The sequence below is a fragment of the Chaetodon auriga genome, chromosome 16, assembly GCF_051107435.1.
Source record: "Chaetodon auriga isolate fChaAug3 chromosome 16, fChaAug3.hap1, whole genome shotgun sequence".
Taxonomy (NCBI): domain Eukaryota; kingdom Metazoa; phylum Chordata; class Actinopteri; order Chaetodontiformes; family Chaetodontidae; genus Chaetodon; species Chaetodon auriga.
This window is the reverse complement of record NC_135089.1, coordinates 15,103,936-15,124,293: the sequence shown is the minus strand read 5'-3', so window position 1 is coordinate 15,124,293 and position 20,358 is coordinate 15,103,936. Positions and strand designations below refer to the sequence as shown.

The 20,358-nt window shown below is 43.5% G+C and overlaps 1 protein-coding gene across 1 annotated transcript in view; it reads right to left on the bottom strand.

The window, feature by feature from the left end:
• grin2aa (glutamate receptor, ionotropic, N-methyl D-aspartate 2A, a) overlaps positions 1-20,358 on the bottom strand; it is a 131,897-nt gene that overhangs the window by 22,910 nt on the left and 88,629 nt on the right. The window contains exons 4-6 of the mRNA XM_076751931.1: positions 18,700-19,128; positions 10,137-10,251; positions 2,636-2,838 (exon numbers count right to left, since the gene is read on the bottom strand). Coding sequence (XP_076608046.1) covers positions 2,636-2,838; positions 10,137-10,251; positions 18,700-19,128 — 747 coding nt within the window. The remainder of the gene's footprint in view (positions 1-2,635; positions 2,839-10,136; positions 10,252-18,699; positions 19,129-20,358) is intronic.

The window sequence follows — 20,358 nt, the reverse complement described above, 5'->3', positions numbered from 1 at the left end:
TCTATCCTCACTAGTCGCCATCGACCTGTCAAGCGAATGTCACCCCAAGTGGAATTTGTCCCTGTCTTCAGACTGTGGAGGAATTTCCTTTTTATGGTCTAATAGTTTCACACGAGAGAGAAAACGTTCATTTGAAAAAGCCAGGCGCTGATCTGTCAGCTGTTGTGAATGACATTTTTGTGAAACGTTGTGCAATCACCCAGGGTGATTTTCTGCAGTTATAGCTGGATATTATCTATAGCAGCTGTTGGAGCTAGTTTAAATGAAATAAAGAAGGTAATTTACATCCAAATACCTCTTCAAATATACCATGTATCAACAAAATCAGGAAAATTCTTCAGCAGAGAAGCCCAATGCGTTCTTGTTTCCTCGTAAAGACTTTTGAAACAACTTCGACACTCCCTCTGTAATGCAGTATCTATTTGTCTAACCCTTCTAGTACAACGTCCTTTTAAGCAGGCTCGTGGCTTCTAATTTAGCACACAGACACAGTGGCGACGAGCATGTGGATGGACAAAGATACTGAGAGAGGGAAAGAGATAGGGGCTCGTGGTTCAGAATGCATGCCATGTGCCTGACTTTAAAAGCATTCAATAACTTCAATGAGTCCACATTAAATTGCAGGTTTTCTACACAGAAGAAAAGGAAACCTAATTTGTAAAACGCATTAAGCAAGTTCACAGCAGGCAGACCCAATAAATCAGGAAAAAAGACGTCTGATGTGGAAATTTCAAGCCTGTAGTGCAAACATGGCCGCTTTAGGCATAATATATATCTTTTATGATGTTGAAATGATAACAAATGTAGACTATAATCACGCGGGGAATAGGGCATGTGATATTAATAACAGAAACAAGGACATGTAAGTCAAGTTTGTGGCAGGTTCAGCTGGTGCGGGCAGTCACAGAGCAAGCATATAGGCCAGCACTGTAATAGCTGTATTCATGAACACAGTGTACCTTTTTAGGAAGGCCGTGTTACAGTTCAGGCAGTGAGAGCATGTGACGCTATGAAGGCTGTTTGTGAAGTTGCCAGGCCAACTTGATATAGAAACACTACAGGGCCTGAGGGGTCTCCAGAGAGGGTGGTGTGGGTTTGTGTGTGTTAGTGCGAGTATGGCTTGTTCTTAGGCCCAGCCTGGATGAGTGAATTTGTGGTTCTGCATGCATGGATAGTCCTCCATCTCTCGATCCAAGCCCTCCATCATTCCTCTCTCTCTGCCTCTTTCCTTCCCTCCATCTATCCCTCTTTCTCCAAATGGACACTACGGATGCTTGAGTGGGAATTGCACTGTGGGAGGGAGGAACGCACTCGAATGCATTGGCCTGTGAGTGAATGGACATGTGGCAACAGAGAGTGTATATGAGCTTGTGTGTGTGTCCTGTATGTGTGTATTTATGTTTCTCCTTGGAGATGCTTTATCCTCCGCCCTATTTCACAGTGATTCTGGATGAAAATCTCTGTTAGCCTCTTCCCCGGCACCCTATTACCACTTAATCAGCTCTGTTTTTGTGTGTATATGTGTGTGTGTGAGTTTGTGGCAATGTGTGTGTGTTTGCATTGTAGTAAACAGTCACTATGTTTGCATGCATGTGCGAATATGCAGTAGGCAATACTGATACAAGGTGTGTAGTGTGCATGCCAATCTTATGTGTGTCCATGAGTGTGTGTGTGTTCCAGTGGAGAGAAACAATATTAAATTACATACAAACCAATTACATGCTTTGATAGGGCAGCACTCACTCACACACACACACACACACACACACACACACACACACACACACACACACTCTCTCTCCTTGAGCCTCTCTCACTGTGTGTGTATACTTGAGGAACATACAGTAATATATCAACAGACTCGCAGTATTTGGGCGTTGGAAAATTGGTGAGGAAGGAAGTAAACTGCTGAGTTCAGCAGTCGCCTCCATTTTCAGGGGGAGGAAAGAAGCTGCTGCATAGATCGCACACTGCACCTCTTCCCATGCTCAGGGGAGAAGCGAGAGAGAGACAGAGAGCACGGAGGAGCGCAGCGACAGTGCCGAAGGAAACGAAAAATGGATGATGTAACTTTTGACCCGTTTAATTATCGAGTACGCTGAGACAAAATGGAGCTTAATTTTCTGGAATGCTTAGTCCCATTTTTCGTCACCTGTCAATCTGTGTCTGTAACACACAGACTGTAAGTCAGTGTCATTGTGTTGTGTGGAAACCGTTACAGTCTTGAACCTTTCGTGCCACTGTGTGTATATAAAGGCCTTGACCACACATACACGGATATTTTGTGAAACAAACATTTTTGTCTGCATCGGGTCTCTTGTTCAAACTTTAACTCCATTTTACGTCACGAAAACTGAGATTTTTTAAAACGCCTCCTGAAGTGCAGAACTCCACTTTGTGCACATGCAAAACGTTTCACCTCTCTGGTATTCGACATATCGTCAGTGTGGACTTTATCGCCACCTACTGGCCAAGCATGCTTATTTGACGCTTTAGTTGTGTTTGCGTTTCCGTGTATGAAAACATTTTGTGAAACGAAGGTTGTGCGTTTTTACTGCACCAAACAGAAATAAGAGGCGATTTGCAACGAGGGCAACAGTGCTGAGCTAGCTAGATGGACAGACGGCAGACTTACTCTTTGATATGTTTCCTGCAGGGCACTGAGTTCCTCATGCAGGTACCAGTGAGCCTCTCCACGTCCTCCACAATCACGAACGGTTTCTCCTCTAAAGTGACGATGGACAGGTGGTTGTCGTCCAGCTCGGCGTCACCGAAGGAGTTGAAGCGCGGCCACACTGGGTACTTTAGTGTCAGGCTGCGGTTGTCCAGTTTCCCCATCTGGAGGGAAGGAAACGAGGATTACAGAGATGAGGTAATAAATGAGTTAAACTCAACGAGATGTTTAAGTCATTAAAATTTAGAACAGCTGAATTTACATTTTTGGCAATTACAGAGAGCGTGGCTCTCATCCAATACTTTACAATTAGTGAGCAGGTTGGGAGTCATCATCTGCCTGAAGACACTTACTGTAACAGTAGCACAGGCTGTTGTTGGGTTTAAACCGCACATTAAAAACACAGTTTTACTAACTACTCGGCATGTCAGCATGTTATGCTATGAGATCTAATGGTTAGAAGCAGGCAGGAAGTGGAAGTGGTGGTAAAAAATAAAAATTAAGCCCAGTGATCATAACATGGCAAGGAAACCATTTGGAGGATCGCAGTGTGTTACCTTTTTTACCTGGTAATTTAACTGCTGTAATCTGTTGCCCATAACACAAAGCACAAAGGAAGTGGAGAGGATGACAAATACAGACACACGTTAACATTCGCTTTTAATGTTGCATATGTTGCTTTTTTTTTTTTTTTTTGCAGAGAAACATACAAATCAGTACACATGTTCACAGACCATAATAAATGTGACTGTGGGTACAACATAACAGATTAAAAGCATGGTGTGTGGGGATGCATGACCAAATGCACACTGAGGGATATACAATATGGCTTTAAATGCAAACATATATGAGAAAAAGGGAGCGAGTGAGGCAGTGCGGTAGTGCTGTTAATAATTCAGAAAGTTTTCAGAGCTGTGATGTCACAGATTCCCCTATGGATGCTCTTTACCCAGCCATACCTGTCTGTAAATGTACGTGTGTGTATGTGCGCGTATGACGTTTAGGCATGTGTGTCACACGGTTGAGGCAGAGAGAAAGAGAAAGATAACAGCGGGCAGCAAAGCTTCGCTTGACTCTCAATTATTAATGTTACAGGTGGCAGAAAACGGCAAAGCCGCGCTCTCACTCTTTCCCTCCGTTTCAAGTCTTTCTTTCGTACTTTCTCTCTCTCCCTCCGAGACTAATTTCACTGTGTGGAGTGGAAGGTTTTTTGTGTCTTGCCCACTCATTAACACACTCAACAGTCTTAATTTGTGGATGTCTAAACCAGTAACTAATGAAGAAAAACTGAGACACTGAAAATCTTTGTTTTGTGTGTGCGAACAAACTAAAATCTGTACAGAAAACAGTAAGTTCACACTATGCACACATAATAAACCTAATATAGCAAAGCTAATCTGTCACCCCGCTGACCCTGGAGTCATATAGGGCAATGTTCGTTACCCTCGCACACACGCACATGTTGTTGCCTACCCTGCATGCCTGGCTAAGTCATTAACAGGCGAGCAGAGAGGAGGAAGTGAAATTAGCATTTTAATTGTTTTGCTTTGAGTGGTTTTCTATCCTCTGACAGGGATTAGAGTCTTTTCTCCACTCTTATTCGGCACCACTGTCAACAGCTCACTCTGCTGTCGGCTACATCTCCAAGAGTGTGAGTGTGTGTGTGCGTGTGTGTGGTGCAGGATGGTACGCTGAGGTGGCATGTGCGTTGTTTCCTGTGTGTCACCTTCACTCTCCAGGGAATGGCCACATTTGTCTATCTGTCTTACCACAGCTGTTTTGCATTTCACAAGTGAGTGCGTGCATGCATCTACACCCCCACATGTGTGTGCATATGTGTGTGTGTGTGTGTGTGTGTGTGTATGTGTGTGTGTATCAAAGGAGTGGGGAGGTGTGGTAGGAAATGGGATTGGTAATGTAAAAGTGAGCAGGGATTTGTGCATAATAAGTAAGATAGGGCTTGTGTCAGAGAAATGAAGGGAATTTGGGGAAAAAAGCAAAACAAAAATGAGTCAGAGAGGAAAATAATAGAAACAAGAGTGGATTCAAAACATTTGGTTTGTACTGCACAAGCATTTTGGAGTCATTTTCAGGTCTTTGCAGGACCCAAAAGCAGCACTTACCAGCTGTATGTGCTATGCGGATATACATACTCCGTGGGTGTCTCAACTATGTATTATGGAAGTTTTCTTCTTAGAAGTGGGAAAAATCACTTTAAGCTCAATTTTTCTAGAAGAACAGCGCTATTTTTTCCAGCGGGTCATATATGTTGCAGACTGCACAGGTTGTTGAAGCATCAGCACAACAGCACTGCAATGTACACACGACGAACCTGAAAACAGACGTACACAACTCAAGTCTGCTTTAATATAATCTTTTGATGACTGGCGGATTTTGCTGGATGAATCAATGAACTTAAAGCAGAGGTAAATGTTTGAGAAGATAGGCAGAAAAACCGAGAGGGAAAGGAGGAGGTGGAGGTGAAGAAGAAGCTGACTTCAGCAGCTCTTGTGATTTCCTGTCCTCCTGCTCTCCTCTTGCCTCCTCCTCTCTGTTTCTCCTCTCTAATTAAAGAAAAAGGGGTTATAAATTAATGCCCAGAGAGGAGAGAGGATTCTCTCCATCGACCGAGCGGGCAGCAGAATGCTGAATCTCCTCGTGCAAAATACCAGATATTACACGCACACAATATATAGAATGCAGTGCACATGTTTCTGTGTGTGCGTGCGTGCGTGCGTGTGTGTGTGTAATGTGACAGTGAGGCCAGTGGGAGGTTATGATGATAGGGCCCGTGGGATTACCGCATTACAGCATCCCATAGCAGCAATCATATCGCCCCATCACCCTGCCATGAATTTAGAGCCACTTGGAAATGCGGTGACACTCTGCCCCAGAATAACTGTGTTTCTCAGATATTTTCTTTCTTTTTTTTCTGAAAATCCCTTGTTTTGTTTTTATCTACTATTCTTTCTTTCGTCACCTTAAACCTGCCCTCCTTTTTTTTCCTCCTTTCTCTATTTTCCACTTTATTTTGAAAGGCCTTGCTCTTTGCACCTGCATGTCCTGCTCTCTATTTCAGCTATTTCACTCTGTCTTCCCTCTCTCGTTCCCTGTTTCTCTCATTTTGTGTATGTGTAGGTCCCACACACACACACGTACACAAATACACACACACACGTACACACAAACACACACACTCAAGGGCTACAATCAACCAGAATCTGGCTGAATAAGAGAGACAGAATGATTAAAAAAAATAAAGAAAAACAAGGGTCAGTGCCGTTACACTGAGCACCTTCTCTGTGCCACTCTCACTGGGAGAGTTATCGCCGTGGCACGTTGCATTATGGGAGAATGAGTTCCTAATAGCGTGGAGAAACCCATTCAGTCATAAAACAGTATCTGTCACTCCTGTCAGACAAAATTATGTCGGGAAAATGGATTCTGCCCTTCCTCTCCTACACTGGCCCTGTGTGTGTGTGTGTTTGCATGCATGTTTGAGGATGCACATGCATGCCTATGTGTGTGTGTGTGTGTGTGTGTGTGTGTGTGTGTGTGTGTGTGTGTGTGTGTGTGCGTGTGTGAAAAACAAGGGCAGAGAGAGTGTAAGAGCAAGAGAAAAACCGCATCCATGGATTTAGACATCTTTCCTGAAAGTGAAGGGCTTTTATTAAGATTCAGAGAATAGTGAGGCCTGGATTGAAAATGCACGTGTGTGTGTGTGTGTGTGTGTGTGTGTGTGTGTGTGTGTGTGTGTGTGTGTGTGTGTGTGTATACATGTGGGCTTTTGAGTGTGTCTGCTCTCCATATTGTGATTCTCCAAGCACAAATCCCATGCTGTCTGTAATAATTATTTTGTGAACTGGCTGCTAACACTGCAGCAGTTCCTGAAGCAATTTACACACTCCATCTACTCAGCAGGAATAAAACATAACATCCTGGTTCTGATCGGTAAATACACTTTTCTCATTCAGTCGGTGAAGTCATACTGTAACTCTGAATGCAAGAAGAAAATTCATCATCGCTTCGGCCATGTCACTGCATTCCCTCAAAAGCGTGCTAACCGTGACATGGAGTTGCTTCTTTACTTGACTGAGTTTTGGATTCTCAAAGCCCAAGAGGCACTTAATACATATTGTTCTTCTTCCTCTCAATCACCATCATCATCCAGGACTGTTCCAGTTCATAATTTCACGTATATGTGCCACAGATGCAGGAATTTTACTCTCACTATTGAATGGATTGGCATGAGATTTTGTACAAACATTCATGTCCTCCTCAGGAAGAATTCTAATGATTTTGGTGATCCCCTGACTTTTTCTCGAGCATGTGCACATGGTTAACATTATTCCTGCTTAACATCAGAATGTTAGCATGCTGACATTAGCGTTTTGCTCAAACAACGGCTGTGCCCACATAGCAGGGCAAGCATAGCTATAAACTCCTGAGAGAGTTTCACAGGTGATGGAGAACTTTGGATTTACTGTAAGGATGCATACAGTTCAATAAACATCTTAATAAGGTGGAGATGAAAATAACTGCACATGTTTATGTATCTGTGTGTAGCCTTTATGCCCAAAGAAAAGCAAGCTCTTTCAAAAAGTCCAATACTAGATCCAAAATTGAATTAATTTATCGCTTCCCCTGGATGCAGCATCATTATAACCTATTAGCGTTTTGTGATATGAGAATGGACTTAAAAGCACAGCATGCACCACCCTTGTTTCTACAAATTCATGCATGGTGAGTGCTTAAGTATACCACTCCTGGCAAGGCTGCATCCATCTCAATTGTTATTCTTCCTTGCCACTATCTGTTCAGCTGTTCCAGCACATTTTTCACAGATAAAAGCTTAATTTTGCATAAATCTCCCATGACGCCACACTGGATCGTAGGATACACCCGCATGATTTACTGCAATCTGCGCTTCTTCTTTTAAATAAAGCAGTCATTCGCTGCCGATTACATAATCCTCAAAAATAAAACAAAACCCAAACACCGTGCGCATCTAAACAAACAGGTGAAGCGATTTCAAAGCGGCTCTTCTCAGAACTCAGAAACATACCATCAAACCAACTCTGTGCGTGTTGCAGAGAGCTGCAGGTGTGGACGCTTTGCAAACCTGAGTGTTAAACACCTGTAGTGGCTGGAAAAAAAAGAGGAAATGTGCTGGAAATGCTGGTGGCTCCGTTCCACCCCTCTTTTCCTCTCTGTCTCTTTGTGTCTCTTTTTCTCGTGCTCATTTGCTCTCGCTATCTCGGCCCATCTGTCTCCATCGCTCGCTCATCTCGCTATCGCTCCATATAGCTCTCCTCTCCCTGTCTCTCTCTCTCCTGTGCCTCGAGGGGACACATTTTATATTTTTAGTGCATATCCATATTTTAATGCAGTTACTGAATTTTTATCTCTTGATCATCATGGAAGTCTGTGTATGTGCGTGTGTGTGTGTGCCGCTGATTACTGGCGCATGGGTGGGACGGCTGCACCAGAGGGAGGGGGATAGAGGGAAAGAGAGCAAGAGAGAGAGAGGGAGAAGGGGGGGTGCAGCTCCCAATTATGTTTCCACTTTGGGTCTCCGTGTCTCCATTGCCTTCAGTCTCTTTCTCTGCACCGCAGTGAAGGGGTACTGATCAATTTCACAGGCTCTCTGTTTACAACAACACACTCTACCTCCCCTCAGCACACCAACAAAGGGTCTTTTGTGTGTGTGGGTGTGTGTCAGTATGAAATATGAAAAAGCTAGTCTCAAAGATTGGGTGGAGACTGTGCGGATTGCGGCAAACTCAACTGAACACTGTAACACGCACACACGCTGATGTGACCTGAATAAAAACCAGATTGGTCAAAGCACAAGTCTCTTGAAAAAGTGTTTCTTTCAATAACCAGCGTGGATGGGTAAACACACACACACACACACACACACACACACACACACGCACACGCACGCACGCACGCACGCACGCACGCACGCACGCACGCACGCACGCACGCACGCATACAAGAGCAGTGACCCCTTGTCACCCCAATAACGGAGGTCTCAGGTTTTGATTAACTGTGGTTTGAGGTGCTATCAGAGACCACAACAGCAATCACAGCTAAAGACAGACAGAGTGAACAGATTATCTGGACAGGGGAGAGGAGGGAGAGGAAGGAAAAAAAATGGAGGAAAGGAAGGATTGATGGAAGTAGGAAGGAAAAGTGAAGAGGAAGGGGAAAAGCTGAAGACATAGAAGAGAGGAAGAAGAGGGATGTGAGGAAAGAGATAAGATGCTAAGAGCGGTGGACGCAGCAGGAGACAAAAAGTGAGGAAGACGGGGAAGGAAGGAAAGGACAGAACCACCCATCTCCCTTTCTTCCTTATCCAAATCCTGCCTTTAGCCACACCTCTCTCTTTTTCCATCCGTCTCTCAAACCTTTCCTCCCAGCCTCACCTGTCCAGATCTATGAGCTATTGGGGGCATTAGGTATGAGGTATTTCAGGCTGTATGAGGCAGCCGGATGTAGGTATAAAGATACATGGCTGCCATTTAAAATCCATTACAACAGTGAGAATACTGGGCCATTAACAGTGGCCATTGGTTTTAGACGCTTTCTCACATTAACCAGTTAAAGGAATCCATAAGTTTTGTGGGCAAATGAGCTCATCGATCAACTCAGTGTTGTACGATGAGACAGACGTAGCATTTTCAATACTGTGTTTCGTTCTTATTGTCGGTTTGTTTTGGCACTTCAACTCAAAGAGGTTACTTGTCAGTCAGACGCTGTGGGTGGCACTGTGAGGGTGGTTATCACCATTAACTACCCAGATCCTTATCAAACCACCTTTTGGTTGAGGACATAATGCGCCAGTCAGCAATAGAGAAAGATAGAAGGAAACATTTGTATTAGAGAATAAATTGATATTATCTGCCAGCATGGGGTTATCACAGATATGCTGGCAGATATGCAAAAAGAAACTGCAGAAACAACAATGATAAAAAAAAAAATATATATATATAGTAATAGTATTGATTATGAAAAAGCAGCATGAAGAAACATACAATAAACAAAAGCAGCATAAACATAGACCCAAAGACAAACAAGAACACCAGGGCCAAAGCCAGTTTTTACACAGTACATATTACATTTGACACAATGGAGTTACAAGTATCCCAGCACAACCCCATCTAATTTAAGAAATTATAGTCTAGCCACCAACCAACCTCCATAAAATGCATTTTATTTATTTACTGAGCCATTAAGTCATATTTATTAAATCTAAACGATTTCTTTTTTAAATAAAGAAAGTCTAAAAATATAAAACATACAAATATGTGTAGAATAACTATAATTCCCAGAAATATTTTGGCAGCCATGAGCTGTGGATCCTCAGCCATAGCTGCCGCTCTGAACGCCACAAGGGAATACGTGCACACTTTTGTGCACACGTACACACACACCCACACACACACGTAGATCCTACCTTCTCCCACTCTCTGTCCTTGTTGAGAACAATGACCACCAGCTTTGGGTATTCCTGGTAGCCGTCCTCTGTGAATGACAAGTCTCTGCCATCCCATGTCACATTCATCATGTACCTGAGAGTGAGAGGAGAAGGGGTGGGGGGAGAAGGAGGAGGAGGAGGAGGGGGAGGAGGAGGGCAGATGGTGATAAGAAGTGGAAAGAAATGAATGGAGGCGAGGAAAAACAGGAGGAAAAGGAAATTGAATCACATTAGCATGAGAAAAAGTTAAATTACAATCTGCTAGTATTACTATCCTAAAATATTCACACAGGCTCTTTTGTATTGAGCGTCAAAATGTATTGCTGAGGGACAAAAAAAGAATCTACTCAAGTCCTACAAAAACCTGTGTGCCTGCTATAACCTGTAAGCAGGCAGGAATCCTTGAAATGTAAGTATTACTACAGAATCACAGCATTGAAACAGAAACAGAAAAGACTGCTTATTGCTCTGCATGCAGCTCCAGAAATTAAAAAAAAAAAACACAGAAAGAGAAAAAGGAAAGTGACAATGGATAGTATATCCATACTAAGACACACACACACACACACTGTAATGAGTGACCCATATGGCAGGTCACATTAGCTAAGATGGAGGGCAGTGGGAGGATATTCTTGGGTCCACATAGGCTCCACATTAATCATGGCTGTCCTTCCCCACTCTGTCTCCCTCACTGCTTCTGTCAGCGGTCATGTACAACAAGGGAGAGAGACGGCGCCTCTTTTCTTCCTCCTCTGCTCCGTTCTGGGGCCGGTGCGACAGGGTGAACTTCTAAATGGAACGTGGACCCATGTGATGTGTCTTTGTAAAGCCCCAGCGGAGCGCTGCAGGTGAGGCGCTTCATGCTGTGCAGGACATTGGGCAGGCGCATGCGGCAGAGTGTGAGGTTGGTAGCGCTGCACGGTGGTACCAGTGCAGCTTTGACACATTGAATGCTGATAAAGACATTTATTTTGGTGAAAACATTCTGTCAGTATGTGTCAAAAAACTTCTCTGCATGTCTGCCCGAGCATAACTTTTAATAGATAATTTCTTATTGTATTCAAAATGTTAACCAGCGCACGACCTGCCCGATGAAAATGTTATTGTCAATTTACAGGAAGTTAATTGAATTCATTTTATTATTTAAGCTGTTGTAACGAGACTTCCATTTCCATTTTACACACATCAGGAGTCGAGCTCAATTTTAATACCGAGTCAAAAGGATGGACAAAATAGACAAAAAGTCTGGGTATATGTGTGTGTTTGTGTGTGCGTGGTGACATTTTGCGATACCTGCATGTCCCTTTAAGTTGCTGCTGATAACACACACACACACACACACACGCACACACACACACACACACACACACACACACACACACAAACATGTACAGCCACTCAATGCTCAGATGCAATCAGCCAGAGATAAGGGGATTGAGTGGGTTTTGTGATTAAAATAATCTGATTGGCCTGCAAGCAACCAGGTGAGTAGTATTAAGCCATTTGATTGGACACGGGATGCAGTGCTGAACCCAATTATGTGTGACTACAGCCGAGAAAAAGGTGCAGGAATCAATACCAGCACCCGCACTGCTCTTTTAGATGACAGCCTGTTCTGTGCCTTCCACACACACGTCCACACACACACACACACACGCACACACACTTTTGCTCTTCTTTTTGTGTGTTTATTCTGTAACTTGCTCAAATTTGTTGCTCATTTGGATCATTTTCACTCTCTCTCAAGCTGTCATTTGTTTGACCCAAGTCAGCACAAAATACTTATTTAGAGCATTATTACAGGAGATTTGATGTTACTCTGATGTAACAACGTCAAAACCTGTGTTGGATGTTAGCAGTTTGAGAGCAGGACATCCTGTTAGCAGTGAACAAAATAATGTCCTGATTGAGAGCAGGTGAGGACGCTCAGTCAACCTCGGTCTTTAACCTGCAGTGAGGAACTTTTGTCTCCCCCTTCTGGCAGTGAGAGCAAATACACAAACACTGTCGATGCATGCTTATGACATACACCCACAGGAGCGCTTGGCCCCATTTCTCCCTCTGAACATCGAGTTTCTTTTTTAAATGGAGCATTACAGACTCCTCTTGGATGCCTCTTCAGTTTCTGCGTCAGTCTTCTAGTTGCTGCAGTCGACTCGGTCACTATGGGTGCTCTCCACTTCAGCTCTGGCAAACTGCTGGTTGACGTAAAACTCCACACCACTGGTATGCCAGCACAGGTATGACACAACAGACACCTGATTTAAAATCTCTCCTATACTGCAAAATACAGAGAGTTACCTGGTGATGATAAGCTGAATAAGCGTTGCATGAACTCACTCGGCAAGGGCTCGAATCTATCAGGCATTCATTTTGATGTAAAAGCCGCACTCTGCAGGTTTAAATCTTTGTGATTTAGGTTCGAAAAAGCAGTGGGGTTTTTCATGAAAACCGTGTCTGCCGCAGCTTTAAAAACTGAAATACATCTTAGATTCAATTCATTTGAACTGTAGGAGTTCAGCTTTTCTGAACAGGCTAAGAAAAAGACAGCCGTGAAGAGTCTATTTGATACACATAACGTAATTATTACGTGTCACTAGCTGGGCATCTAAAAATCAAAGAAGGGGACGCAGAGTGTGTGTGTGTGTATGTGTGTGTCTGCAAGTACGTTTGGGTCGACGCCCATCAAACAGGTGGACCTGATAGGGCGTTGCTAGGATACGGACACAGACTGGAGTGTACATGCTGCAAAATGACCCTAAACAACCCTGTGCGAACATCCCTGCACACACACACACAGAAACGCAGACAATTACTTTGCCCACCTTAACACTTCTCCACCTAATGTCTCCTCTCCCCTGTAGCACTCAGATCATAGTAAAGCGATCCAATTTCTCTCACTTTCCAGCCCCCATTATATCAGTAATCTCTCTATTCATTAGGGGGGGGACGAGGAGAGGTGGCACAGGTGGGGAGACGGCGGAGAAGGAGCGCCCGAAAAAAGTGAGCGAGAGTATAAAGAAAGAGAGACTGTGGGAGATGGAAAGAGGAGTATGATGAGAGAGGAGAAGCACTAAGCCTCGACAGAGTTAGGATAAAAATATCCTCAGTGTTATTTTTTCCTCCCTTCCTGTTATTTTGGAGTAAAAAAAGGGGCTGGGTTGGGAAGTGTGTGTGGGGGGGGCACTGCACCCAGCACTGCACATTTACTGCAGCAGGCAAATGAGTGCACACACACAGACTGCATTACAGCAGCCTGGGCCAAACCCAAACCCAAATACTCTGTTTATGCTGTTTTCTTAATCCTGCACTCATGAAGATTAATAATGTTCATTATAAGAAACAATGCCATTTCTGAATATATTAGGCATTTTCTCCCAGAGACCAGCCTCCACCACAGCCATCTCCTCTGCTAACAGTACTATATCCAGCCCCTTCAAAGTGTTCTTGACACAAAAAAAAAGATATCGTATCAAGTCTGAATGCTTCCAATCTCCACATGTTTATAACGGTCCTACTCTGCGATAAGAACTCTACATTTTATGTCAAGAGGCTTCACTGGAGGGAAAAGAGTCTCCACAACGACGTTAAGATGAACTGTATAATGTCGTGTGTGTGTGTGTGTGTGTGTGTTGAAGATGGAGACGTTTATCCTTCGTCAAGACAAGGACCAGTCAAAGCGATGATGTATACTGTCAGCACTCATGATCTATGAACTGCAACAGCACACACACGCATGCACAGTGTGGTTGTGAGAGTCAAGGAGGGGGAAGTCTGGAGAAAAAAAAAAAAAAAAAAAAAAGATGGGAGCTGCTGCTATCAGTGCTGATTTAGGTCTTTTAAGATGACCCATGGGTGGGCAGTCACTTGAAAACATACTCAGCCTCAGGTGGCACGTGTTAAGTGTGGCATGAATGATGAGTGTACATGAAGTAGATGCTAGCTTAGCAGTGCTTCTGCCCCGCTGTTGTCCCTGATGTGTGTGTGCGCGCAAACGTTATGTTTGTGCAGCTATTATTATACGAGAGCTTGGGCCGCACAAGACTAATGCCAACAATTACATTTTGTCTTTTGCAGGCTTGCAGTCGCGCCATAAAATGCAACACTTGTCCACACAGCTACTTCAGCAGGATTCCTTTTGTTGCACAAAACAGGATTTTCATGTGTATTGGCTCAGGGTCCTTTATACTGGAACCGAGTTTGAATATCATGGGTTTCCTCCAATATGCAAATCAATTTTTGGTTCAGGAATCCCTTCACAACACCGGAGCACCTTTCTTTGCTACCCTTCCCTCTGATGAAAAATTAATAAGCCTCTTGTGCGATGGGATATGCAGTAGTTCACGCTGCCACTGACTAAACTCCCTTCATATCTTCTCTTCACGCTCTGAGCATTCAAACCGAAAGCAACTTGATGGTTCATTTATCTCCGAGGTGCACCACACTAGCTGTCAATCATACGCTACTCCTGCTTTATAAACACAATACGGACAACTTTTCAGTGCTGTTCTTTGTACTCCTGCAAGAAGCTGCTGCAGACAACTAGGCAGCCTTGGCTGTAATCAGCATTAGCTCAGGGGGCTCCGCCCTCAACCTACAGGACGATGCACCGCTGCGCCCACAGTCGTGTATAAAATGCACACCCAACAGTGTCTGAAGGACACTTCAGGGAAAGCTTTGGGAATGCTTTTAGACTGGAAACAGAGGTAACCTTTGCATCCGCACACATCAGCTGTTCATGTGCACAGATTCATTTGATTAAAAAACGATTGAGTCCCTCTGTCACGCAGACTGTTACCTCCAAGGCAAGCTGATACTGAAGCTGGCACGAGAGATCTGACTGATATAAATGACTTAGTGATTTTCAGATTTTCTCACTGGTGCCCACACGTACACAGAGTACATGTTATGTTTTAGCAACTCTGTATATCCAACTCACCCTAAGGTTCCTTTCAGGACTTTATTTTTCTCCCTCTCGATTTCTTTATAGCATGAAATTGTGTTTCCAAAATTTCAGCTTTTGAGGAATGAAGTATAACCACTTTAGTATTTGAAAATCCTGCATTTTTGCTTACTTATTAGGCTCATTAGATGATTAGGTACAAACACAAGACAGTAACAGCTAGAGTCAGTAACACAATAATTTCCACACAGTAGTTAATGCCATGTAAACACCCCTCCATAGGTGACAGTATAGGAATAATTCTCTTGGTGAGATCGCGTTTGTCACAGCAGAACTGCAAACGGAAATGTACAAGTGGCAATGGAATAATACATAAACACACATTTCCACACTTTCATCGTTAACAAGCCAGCATGCAGTAATGTATATTTATGATTAGTCGAGTAAGTGGCATGTTGAGGCACTAGGGAATCCTTTTATCCACTCCACAGTAAAAAATATATATATATATATATATATATATATATATTCAAAGGTTATGTCTCTAACTACTGCTGAAAATAACAAATATGCAGTTTGGCACAATATATGCCTGCAGCATCAGAATTTAAGCATGTAGTTTTAATACACAAGCTTAATAAATGCACGATTGAATCTTATCGAGTAGTTTCAAGCGGTCAGCATACGGCACGCATCTTTGAAATTCTCACTGGCAGTGTGTGCTGTGTGTGTGTGTGTGTGTGTGTGTGTGTGTACATGTCTCTGCACAGCTCACATGACAGCTGCCCCAGGTCTCAGTATGTGTGTGTAATGTGTATGTGTGTACATGTGTTTCCTGAGTTCTGACCCTCATATATCAGGGCTAGAGACTGAAATTACCTGTCAGAACAAACTACTACCACCACGCCTTTTCCGCAACACACACACACACACACACACACACGCACACTCGCACACAGACGCACACTGATAAATAAGTGTTAAAGTCTTTTAAGGCACAGTGTTCACCACAGCAAGGTGAGCGCTGTGCTGTAAATCTGTCATGACAGAACATTCTCTTAAGGGGGGGATATTTCTCTTGTTTCTAACATGCACACGCACAAGCGCAGACGCACACACACTCGTGCAGCATATTTTATATGGAGCACGGGTTGTCACTTGGTCTGATTGCTGCACTGGCCAGTGCTCTTAGTTGGTCATTTGTCTCCTGTTTTTATTTAATTTTATTTTTCGATTACTCTGCAAAACATATTCATCTTGGATGTGTCACGGTGGATTAATCATTACAGCCGTCACAGGCAAAGTGAGGGTGGTAAAACTTCAGTGAAAGCCCACAATGCACTGCACTTGTCACCAGGACTACAGACTTTTCTGTGATATCAGCACTATCTATTAATACTCCACAAAACAAGTTTTTTTGTCCTACTGTTTTCGCTCACATAAGGACAGAAGCAGCTCCGACGGTAAATCAACTTCTTGTCACAAATCACAGCTGAGTTTGAGAGCAAAGAAACGCATGAATGCCGAACAGATGTTCATAAAATAATGCTGTTATTGACATCTTGCTTACGACAAGGCAGGGGATCCACTGAAGACCTGAAAAGAAGACTAGGATAGAATACTGTGACCAGCCGTACATACTGCAATATGGTGCTGTACATTTGTACATACAGCCCATCTGCCTGCCTCTGTGTGTGTGTGTGTCCTGGCCATGTCCTCCTGCCTCCCCTGACAGCCGTTGATGGTCTAACAACCCACACTGGCCCATCGCCCCGACCTAGCCTTGACCAATCATGTTTCTCATGTCCTGGCCCTGAAGCCCTATTGGCTGAGCTCTGTCACCCACAACAAAGCCATCTGTGGCCACTCATCACCTGGGTAACAACCTGCGGCAGCAGAGCATGCTGGGAACCAAGTCTGCTGGCTCTGGATATTTGGTGGTTCTCTTTGGTGTATTTGTACCCGACAAAACAAACCCTCTATTAACATGGAATTGGTATTTAAAGACCTACAGGTTATTGATGGTGTAATCAGTCATACTTTACTGTCTCTTTGCACTAAATGACCAGAATTTATGAGTGAAATGTTGCTGATCAATGCCAGTAACTCCTCTCTGTTACCTCAGTGACTGCTGACATTTAAAGCTCTCTAAACAGGCAGAGTTCGCCAAATAACTGCTGTAATCTCCCAGGCTCCCTTAACTACCCACAGTGCCTAATTCAAATGGTTTGGTGTCTGCAGAACCCAAATGAAACTGGTAGAAAGGTGGAGGACCTTTCAGACTGATGCGTCTCCAGGACTGATGAGGACTTGGCAGGATATTAGGGGACAGAAGAGTAACCGATGATGTAGTGTCAGCCACGTAAGCCAAAAGAGTTTATGGTTGAGTTATTGACCAATTACATGGAAATGTTTCAGGCCAGTAAAAATTTATAGACAGCAGCTGTAAACTGGCCTCAAAGAAAATGTTAGACTTCAAACTCGATTTAAACTGCTAATAGTTTAGCTGAGGAAATAACTGGGACTTCATCTGATCTAAAAAGGCCCTTGTTACACAAAGCCACAACACCAACAAGAGCTCTTATTGTATCAGGGGGGTTTTTCGCTCTTCCTCTCTCTCTCTCTCTCTCTCTCTCTCTCTCTCTCTTTTTTTTTTCTCATCCATTTCTGAGAATGTCATCTAACTTTGAAGTCACAATATTCCCAAAATCCTATTGATGTACAGTGTTTGCCTAGATTATGAGCACCAAACACATCCATATGCTTTTAAGTGTCATTTTCTAATTTAAGCATCTGAGTTATCAGATGAGGCCCAGACAGACAGAGCCTAAACCTAACATTTCAGATTTTTGTTATTTAAAAATTGGAAACAACTTTTGTCGCATAGGCTCATGAAAAAAAAAAAAAAACAATATTGGGATGTAAACACAGGTTGTGTGCATCTCTCCCTCCTCTGCCAGATGGAAAGCCAGACAGAGCTGGCAAGACCTGCAACATCTCCCACTGGCTGCTGGGGTGCGAGCGCATGATGAGAAGGAGCGCAGAAGAGAGTGAATGAGACATGGAGGAATAAACGAGAAGAGGAACAGAAGGACTCATCAAGGAGCTCTTCAATTTTGGAGAGCACTCATTTGTAGCGGCTTCCTGCTGTTACCCCAGTCTCAATTTCTTCCCTTGCCTGTTTCTTCACTGCCTAAATCACAAACTCCCTCCTCAAATCCCATTCAACTCTTTCATTCCCTTCCCTCTCTCTCTCTCTCTCTCTCTGACTCCCACACTTCCTCTCTTCTCTTAGCTCCAACTCTCAACCCCTTTGTCTTCTATCCAATAATTGCATCTTTCTTCAATCTCAATCTGTGACGTAGACTTGGTGGAAACTTGGTGGAAACTCTCTAATTACTGAGGACACGGATGAAAACAAACAGACTGTGGCAGGAAACCATGCAATCAAACAAACAGCCACACAGAACTCCTATATGCATTAACACAGCTACGCTTCTGGGGTTATAAAAATACACAAAACCTGTTCTATAATTCAGATTTTTCTATTTTTAATGTATTTAAAAGAGACTTAGCTCACCGTATTTCTTGCTGATAATTATAGACGTGAATGCCAAAACACACTCCTTCTTTACTTACTTATGTAGCGCACTGGGTGGCAGCTTGGTTGTCTTCTCCATCTGGCCATAACAGGACGTCTTGGCTTCAGGGATGTCGCCATACTCGTCCAACATGGCTGCCGCCGCTGATGTTATGATCCCCAGGCCATCTCGAACGCGCGCCTCCAGCGGGTAGTCCCAGTCGTCGTACGACACTGAAATCATTCCCGGCGGAAACTCATCGGGTGTTATTTCCGGGTTCCCTGTGGTGAGCGAGGGCACGATCCAGATGTAACCAAATCCGGTGAGGCCCAGGGAGCGAGCCTCCTCCAGGATGTAGACCGCCTCATCCTTGGAGCAGTAGAGCAGGACCACGGGGGACTGGACCTTCTTGAGCATGATCTGCGACCGGCTGTCTTCTTCCACTGCGTCCAGAATGATGATATTCTGCAGGTCCCAGCCCACAAAACTAAGGCAAGGATAGTGAGGACAAGAGTGAAATGTTAATATTTAACTAATAGACTATTAACTTTGCTCAGGTGCTGGCAAGGGCAGTTATAATTATCCATTATAATTAATATCATTGTTAAGTGCGACGTGAATGCTAATAGGTGTAAAGTGCTTATTGTCAAGGGAAACACATTAAGACTAAATGGAATGCAAATGCTAAAGCTGCTCCTGTATAATGATGCTCAGCTGGTTCCAGCCCACACAACTAAAGGACACGGAGAACAAACACTGGCCTGTTAATGTCAAAGGGCCAATGCAGTGCCTGTGGTCTGTGTGCTAATTGGTGACAACAGTTATCAGAAAATAGTGCCGCCATCAACTTGGAACGTAGCTTCTGCCACATCTTTTGGATAAAAAAAAAAAAAGTTAATTAATTATGCCTTGCCCCTGCACGATCGTGTGGCTGAACATGATGTTTTTACATAGAAACGATCCTCTGTGGAGAGTTAAAACTGTAATTCTCCAAGCAACTGTGAAGTAAAACTGGACGTGTGTGATTCCTAAGCAAATTTTAAATCTAGTTATGTGGCCAGTTAGAAGTAGCAAGCACTTATGAAGAAGATAGCACATTTGTAGAGTTTCTTTTTCATCCAATGTGGCTGGCTGCTCTTTTTCACAATGTCCAGAATGATAATACTCAGCAGGTCCCTGTACGCAAGGCTAAAGAGCAGCAAGGACAGAGGAAATGACCGTTATGTCAGTAATTAAAGAAAATGATATATCATAAACTGGTAGCATGCTGTGGCATCAGGAGTAGAGGTCCTTGATGGCAGAGCTGGCAGAGTGAGGGACAGAGATGGATGCAAGCACACACACACACACACACACAGAGAAAGAGAGAGAAAGAAACACACACAAACACACACTTTGGAGACCGTTAAAGAGTGTGGCACATGGTAGGGAAACGAGCAAAGCAGTTAACCATCATGCAAGGACCAAACAGTTGACAGGTAGCGTAACATGAGAGTGATTTGGGACTTGCTGTCCTCGTCTTGCTGTCCAAAGTGATAATGGTCTACAAGTCCCAGATGACAAAACTAGTAAAGAGAGATAATGATACACAGAGACACATTAACAGAGAAAGCGAGAGAGCAGGGGTAATAACAATTATGGGAATATGTAATACTGCATCACTCCTCCTCATTATAAGAATAAATGGATAAATAAAAAGAATCTAATACTGATTTAC